General features: G+C 47.0%; 1 protein-coding gene across 1 annotated transcript in view; it reads right to left on the bottom strand.

The window, feature by feature from the left end:
- Window positions 1-7,634, bottom strand: part of Glg1 (golgi glycoprotein 1) — a 125,395-nt gene that overhangs the window by 19,084 nt on the left and 98,677 nt on the right. Inside the window, exons 13-17 of the mRNA XM_004625997.2 lie at window positions 5,103-5,189; window positions 3,672-3,734; window positions 2,736-2,849; window positions 1,649-1,737; window positions 214-331 (exon numbers count right to left, since the gene is read on the bottom strand). Coding sequence (XP_004626054.1) covers window positions 214-331; window positions 1,649-1,737; window positions 2,736-2,849; window positions 3,672-3,734; window positions 5,103-5,189 — 471 coding nt within the window. The remainder of the gene's footprint in view (window positions 1-213; window positions 332-1,648; window positions 1,738-2,735; window positions 2,850-3,671; window positions 3,735-5,102; window positions 5,190-7,634) is intronic.

Genomic DNA, 7,634 nt, shown 5'->3' with positions numbered 1-7,634 from the left:
TAAGCGCTTGCCTGGCAAGCACAAGGGCCTGAGTTCAATCCCCGGTTCAAAAAAAAAAAAAAAAAAAATCAAAACAAAACAGTGAAATAGGACGGTAATTTCACAAGGTAAGATTTCAGTGCACGACTCCACGTCTCGCTCATCACAATAGCTGTTGAAATCTCCCAGCTGGCCCAGCCTCTCCCCAGGCCCGCAGGTTCCAGGCGCTATTACCATCTCCAGCTCCTCCACGCGGAGCTGCTTGCGGCACTTCAGGGATACTCTGTGCTCCTTGGCTTCCTGCAGAGTGTCGTTGCGCACGGTGGTGCTCAGGCAGATCACCACGTCTACCCTGCCATGGAAAGAAGGCGTCACTAGCCGGAGCCTCCTGAGCCAGCAGGCCTGGGAGTCGGGTTGGGGCAGGGGCTACTCAGGAGTCAGAACTCATCGTCTGTCAGGTTCCCAATGTCTATCCCGTAAGTCTTTTTTCAAAGTTGCTAAGAGTAGGACTCTGGCTATATAGCAGTGTCCCTCGTATTCTACTGAACAATCACCTCAAAGCACAAGAGTAGTGGCAACGGCAATTTAGATGTGGCAAAGAAAAGCTGTAAGTATGTCCTTTAAGTGAAAAGGTGCAAGTTCTGGACATAAGGAAAAGAGATATTCCTAAAATATACCACAGAGTGTTTGCAGTAAGACAGTGACAGAAAGAATAAGAGAAGAAGAGATGCCATTCAAATAACTTGTATTATAATATACTGTTTTTATTGGTCTACTTTCTTTTTTAATGTTATTCTTACAAGTTTTATTCTGAGACAGGATCTTGCTAAGTCCTCAGTTTCCCCAAGTGTTAGAACTAGAGATGTGTGGCCTATTCCCAGATGTTTTATTATTCTTATTCATCTCCTATGCATCTTCTTTAATAAACTTTGTAAGAGGCATACAGGTACAGCAGAAGCCTGGCATCACAGGGCTCAGTATGATCTGCAGCTTCAGCCCTCTGGCGGGGCCACAGAACACACCACTGAGGATAAAAGGCCTGCCAGGAAGTCAGCCAGATACCTGGCTGCGGATCACGTTCCTGACAGAGCAGAGCCCAGACAGGGATGAGCACAGCTCAATGCTTGTGTGCCAGAAACCTGAGCCCACAGAGGAATGATCTGAGCTCTGGGCCTGTGCTTTGACATACTGTGGCCCTCAATCCTGAGATCGAAAAGCCTGGGTGAAACAGGAGCTCAGCTTCTTAGAGGAAATGTGCCTTTTCCAAGAACAGCACGGAAGCACTGGAGCAGCCATGCTGAGAAGCTCCTCAGGCTCCTCACTCAGACCTAGTTCTTCAGTGCACGGAGGTTCTGCTTCTCCACTAGATACCTAATTAATTCAGTGAGATCACAGAGTGGGATGAGGCCAGGAGGAAGCCGGTCACCTCGCATTCACATTGCAATTGCTTCTCTATACACACAGCCTTCTGCTGTGTTCACAGTGAAAAGACTGAGTCTGTTCCTGGAGCCCGTGGACCAGGCACATCAGACTGCCACACTGGCATCTCTTAGAAGCGAAGACAACAGGTGCAGGGGCCTCACGACCAGTGGCGACATGTGGAGGCATTCACCAAGGGCTCTAAGAGGGACTCAAAGGAAGCAGAACAGGTCAGTTAAAAGCTACATACTTCTTCTTTATGTTGGGACAAAGTTTCAACACGTCCTCCTTGCAGGCCATTTTAAACTTGTAAGAGAACCGAAAATCCTTCATCTGCACCTGAAAGATGAAGAGAAGGGAAATCAGAAGCTCTGCACTGAGCTGTAGTCAACAGCAGGCATGACACAGGCATGGAGCCGCTGCGCTGAGCTGTAGTCAACAGCAGGCATGACACAGGCATGGAGCCGCTGCGCTGAGCTGTAGTCAACAGCATGTATGACACAGGCATGGAGCTGCTGCGCTGAGCTGTAGTCAACAGCAGGCATGACACAGGCATGGAGCCGCTGCGCTGAGCTGTAGTCAACAGCAGGCATGACACAGGCATGGAGCTGCTGCGCTGAGCTGTAGTCAACAGCAGGCATGACACAGGCAAGGAGCCGCTGGGCCATGCACAGCTCCCTCAGCTGGAAGTGTTCTCCAGATCTCTGTAGTGTGCTTCGTCCCTTCCTGCAGGGTCCTGGTCCAGGACACTCTCATGAGGAATCTTTTCTCCTTCACTTCCCAACCTGTCTCAGCTTTTTTCCCCTTGAATTCCCCAAGACTGTGCAGTCATTTTTTATATAAAGAGATCACAGGGTACTACACCCATTAGCCCTAGTGGGGTGCAGGCTGGCTGTGCATCCCCAGGGGTCCATTCCCTCAGTAGACTGACGTTAGCTCTTTGTAAGGAAATGCTGGCTCCACTGAAATATCCTTTATTTGCCTCTCCAGTATGATGTACTGAGCTGCATTCCCAACTCTTTATATTTTTGATTTAATACACGGTCTCACAAAGTTACCCAAGCTGGCTCCAATTTATGATCCTCCTGTTGCAGCACTGGGAATCAAACTCAGAGGCCCTCACACAGGTAAAGCACTCTCCTACTGAACTACGTCATTAGTCTTTCTGTTTTCTGAGGCAGAGTAGCCTCAAACTTGTGAACCTTTGCCTCAGCCTCCCAAGTAGCTGGGATTGCAGGCACGTACCATCATGCTCTGCTGGTCTAACTTTTTATTTAAAAGCTGTATAATTTAAAAGAAAGAAGTCTGACACAAGTCAACAGGCAGGTGTCACTGACCAGCTGGAAGTGGGTGACGCCGATGGCACATTTCTCATTCATGTCCTTCTGGTGCTTGTTCTGTATCAGACATTCCATCAGGTCCCCAGAGTCTATCTGGTTGTCTGCCACATCCTGAGGAAGACAGCACACACCTACACTGCATTTGTAACAATAAGTGACACCTGTACCCCAGACCATGAGAAAAGGAACATTACAGATTCTGGAAGCAATCACAAAAATGACCCATTATAGATCATTCAAAATAAGCCTGCGAAACCAGCAAAGGTAAAAATTCACTAGACTAAAATCCACACAGCAAGTTTTGCTGCACAAGGGAAGCATCTGTACTATGAGGGTTTTTACACACTCTCCTTATGTGATGCCCACAGCTGGCTTTTGGGATCACAGCTAACGTGGTCTCCTGTGGTCAGAATTCAACTGCTCCAGGCTATGTTTCACTGCCACCCTTTACATAGTTCACTAAGTGAGTAAGTAGCTCTGCTGCACCCCTGGGGGCTTCTATGCTGTCTTTTCTTATAAAGGGCATCTCGGATATGTCTGCTACCCATATCCCTGCCACCTACGAAGGTGACTCGGGAGAGATTTCCCAGCACAGTGATCCATGTCTCTCCGTCCTGTAACAGTAGATATTTACTTAACAAAGCTGACTGTCACTCAGGAGGAAAGAGGTTGGAGACAGCGATGACCCAACACCCTCGGGCTGGAGTCCCATTTAATTCTTTTTTTTTTTTTTTTATTTTTTTTTCCTTGTTGTGGGGGGGGGCAGCTCAGCCCACCAGGGGGCGGGGCTGGCTGGCATGTGGTGCTGGGGGATTGAACTGCGGTCCCTGTACTTTGCTAAGCTTGTTCTAAGTAGGTGCTTTAGACCACTGAGCCATCTCACCAGCCCGAGTCCCATTTAATTCTAACCCTGTTTCTCTAAATATTACTTACGTGGCAAAAGTTCTGAATGATGGGCTCACAGGCTCTCATCAGCAAAGCTTCTATTTGAATATCCTGTGGAAGATTACATATTGGAGCATCCAGCTTCCAAAGAGACAGGAGTGCAGAGGCAGCAGTTTCTCATGAACAGCACGGACGGACAAACAGTCTAATATGTACATTTAGAAGCTAGTCTAGTATTTAAGTTAGATGGCCTCAGAATACATAGAAAGGTCCTCTACTGTACTCTAAAAGGCACATTTCTTAAAGACAGATTCCCCTTGTGCCTCAATAAAAGAGGCAGAATTAAGAAAAGTATTTAGCAATCATATTAGAGCATATAAGGGCTGTGGAGCGTTTTTGAAAGCACTAAGTAATTCACACTGAGAACAGTGGCAGTGGTCGTCTGTCTTTTGTAGATGCTCATGACCAGGCCACCTGAGACAGTGCAGAGCAGCCCGTGTGCCCCGCTGCTCCAGGAGCTACATCCACAGGACAGTGACGACAGAGCCACGAGCCCAGGGAGGAGAAAGGCCGGAAAACCAGGAGGCAACTAACTTTGAAAACTGGAAAGTGAATGACTAACAGAGAAATTAATTTTTTATCTTTCAAATTCTGACAATTCAATAGTACTACGGGGTTCATGATAAAAAATAGCAATTCCTCATTTTTCTGCTTTCTGTCCCACAAGGGAACTTCAACATGTTTAGTTGCCTCCTTGCCATAGTTATAATCTATTTCTGAATAATGCCTATGTTTGAGGTTTTTTAACCTCATATTTTAGAGGCTTTGAGAATGGACTAGAAAGAGACACATGAGCTCAATCTTCCATATGTAACCAGCAGTCTTCAATTTAGTAAACACATGAACATTACCAAACAACTGAATTAAAGACCTATGGATGGGCTGGCCAGATAGCTCAGTGAATTAAAGTGCCGGCTGAAGCAGATGCAGGACAGGGGCTGGGGTTTGATCCCTGGTGTGCTGTGTCAGCCCCACCCAAAGCACAAATGGAGCTGAGACTGGGCGTGGTGGCACACACGGGTAATTCCAGTGCTTGGGAGGCTGAAAATAGAGTCAGTTCTGAGTAGTAAGACCCTGAACTAAATACATAAAAATAAATACATAAAAGACTTATGGACAAGGACTACATGGGTCTCTTGGACGTGATCTAGAGATCTGAAGTGTAGTGGTTACCTCTTCAAGAGGCAAGACAGGTCTAAGCACTGTGATAACCCTGTGACAGACGCTGATAGGCTAAGTGTATGGAGTGCAGTACAGAGCAGTAGGAGGGGCCAGGAGCCAGCACAGCACCCTTCATTACAAGTATGGGGAGAACCTGACCAACAGCGAACCACCTCTCCAAAGTGTAGAAATAGAAGAATGGAGCAGCAGACAGGCTGCTCGAGGGCCTGCTCCTTCTGGGAGCTGCACAGCACGTACCTCCGACTCCAGCTCGGTGAGGTTGCCCACTATGTCTCTGCACTCCACAGCCAGGTCATCCAGATGGTCTTGGAGGCACTCGAGCTCCTGCGCACACAAAGAAAGCAAATAACGTTCATCAGTTGCAGGAGTGAAAGAAAGAAGCTGAGACTCCAGTGTCTACTGCCTTTGCGCTGGTCCCTCCCTTCCTGTCTCTCTCTCTCTCTCTCTCTCTCTCTCTCTCTCTCTCTCTCTCTGTCTCTGTCTCTGTCTCTGTCTCTGTCTCTGTCTCTGTCTCTCTTTCCGGGGAGGGTCACGCTCTGTAATTCAGGTTGGCCTCAAACTCCCAGCAGCCCTCCTGCCTCAGTCTCCCTAGTGCTAGAGCTACAGGTGTGTGTCACCATGCTCGGCCTGCTATTCAATGTTTAATCTATACTTTGATAATTTTTACCTCCCATTTAAAATCTACACTTTGATAATGATCACTGAGCAAGACATTCAGAGCGAAAGGCATGGACTACATTAAGATTCTTTATGGGCAAAACAGACAGGGATTGGGAGGCCTAGAATTCAGGCACAGGGCTGAAAGCTTTTGCAAGTCAGAAGTGGGATTCTAAGCCAGCCTGCAGCAAAAGGATCCTGGAAGGTAAATTTCAAAACAAGTGGGTATATTAGGATTTGGATATTTAAAGGCTGTTTTGTCTGAGTTGAAGGAACCCTGCAGCCTTAGCCTACCACAATTCCTTTTCGAGATTTCAAGGTGTTTTGGGTTTTTTTTTTTTAAATCTATTGGATACAAGGTCTCACTACATAGCTCGGACTCAGTGATCCTCCTGTCTTGTCTCAGCATCCTCACTGCTAGGATTACAGGCGTGTACCACCATGCTCAGTTTCAGGGCTGCCCGACATGCAATACTGGCAGGTACTTAGACTGTGGACATACCTCCCCAGCCTGAAACTTGAAGGTTCAAATGCAACATCATAGACTAAAGCACCTGCTTAGCCAGGCACAAGGACCGGGTTCGATCCCTGGCATGCAGTGCTGGCCCTGTCCCCGGGGCACACTGAGATGGTGACTGAGACTGGGTGTGACGGCGCGCACCTGTAATCCCAGCAAATGGGAGGCTGAATACAGGAGGATCACTACAAGTCTGATCTGTACAGTGAGACCCTGTAGACCTTGTACTAAATTCAAACATACATACATACATACATACATACATAAAATATTTAAATGTTACATCAGCTCACTTTCCCAAAGAACAATAGCTCTTACTGACATTCAGTCAGACACTCTCCATTTAGAATTAGAATAGAAAGGAAGGAGAAAGGTTAGAGGAACCATACAACAGCCAGAATGGGGCAGGGGTGGGGTGGAGCAGGGGTTGGGGAAACACCACATTTGGGGAGCACAAGAAAGAAATGGCTAAGGGAAACGTTTTCCTCACAGACCCCGTCCTATGCAGGCCTAGCTTCTCACTGACAGGCTGCACCTCATGCACTGTCCCAGTGTCTACTGCACAGAGGGGATGAGGCAAACTGGTTCCTGGGATTCCATGTGAACACAGCCTTTGTTCTGCTGGCCAGAGACAGCAGAAAGCCAGATCGCATTTTCTAACAAGAAGCCCAACAGAACTGGAACAGGGTCTCTAAGTAGATTACTGAAAGAGAATGTCCTCCATCCAGTACACCTAGCAGGCAGTACTTTAAAAGGTCCGGCAGGACCTAAACATGTGACTTTTCAACTCTTTTGTTCCAGAAGGAACACTACTGTGGTACAAACGGAGCCTGGAAGCCTGAGTTCATTCCTTGTTCTAGTGGTAATGTGGCTTAAATGAGTAGCTGACGATCATAGCCAATGACCCTTCTTTATGATGGGAGACACGCTGACTTCCCAAGGAACTTGCTGTTGCGTACCTGTCCCTCCATTCCCTGAAACCGTTCACAGTACGCCCATCATTCTCGGGGGCTATGCCTCCATGCTTTCCTAAATGGGTAGGGTATGATAAATGGGGCAAGCGCCTTCTCAGGATTACACTTGACTTTTAGGGAAGGAATTCAGCATATTTCTCTGAGACTCAATTTGGCCAACTAAGTTTACTTCTATGTAACATTTCTCATTTGTTTTGTTTTTTCAGACAGGGTCTCACTCTGTGTTCCAGGCTGGCCTTGGCCTCATGGTAATCTTCCTTCTGAATTCTGACTACAGGAATGTAGTAGTGCTGTTCTAAGGCATGCACCCTAGTCATTCACACAGGTATACATGAACAAACTTATGCCTTGCTTATCTCAAAGGATTTAAGGGGTCTTATAAGCATATAAGAAATAGGGAGCTTATACGAAATGGAGAAAATCAATTAAAAGTGAGTAAAAAGAGGAAAGAAAAAAGTATGCTAAAGAAAGGAGGATGGAGGGGCCGGGGAGATGGCTTAGTGGGATAAGTGCTTCCCTGGCAAGCGCAAGGGCCTGAGTTCAATCCCCGGTAAAAAAAAAAAAAAAAAAAAGAAAGGAGGATGGAGCCTCTAGTACGCCTACTACAAAACTGCCCACCAT

This window comes from Octodon degus, unplaced genomic scaffold (assembly GCF_000260255.1).
Source record: "Octodon degus isolate 3935 unplaced genomic scaffold, OctDeg1.0 scaffold00011, whole genome shotgun sequence".
Classification (NCBI taxonomy): Eukaryota; Metazoa; Chordata; class Mammalia; order Rodentia; family Octodontidae; genus Octodon; species Octodon degus.
The sequence above is the reverse complement of the archived record's forward strand: the minus strand, read 5'-3'. Positions and strand labels throughout refer to the sequence as shown.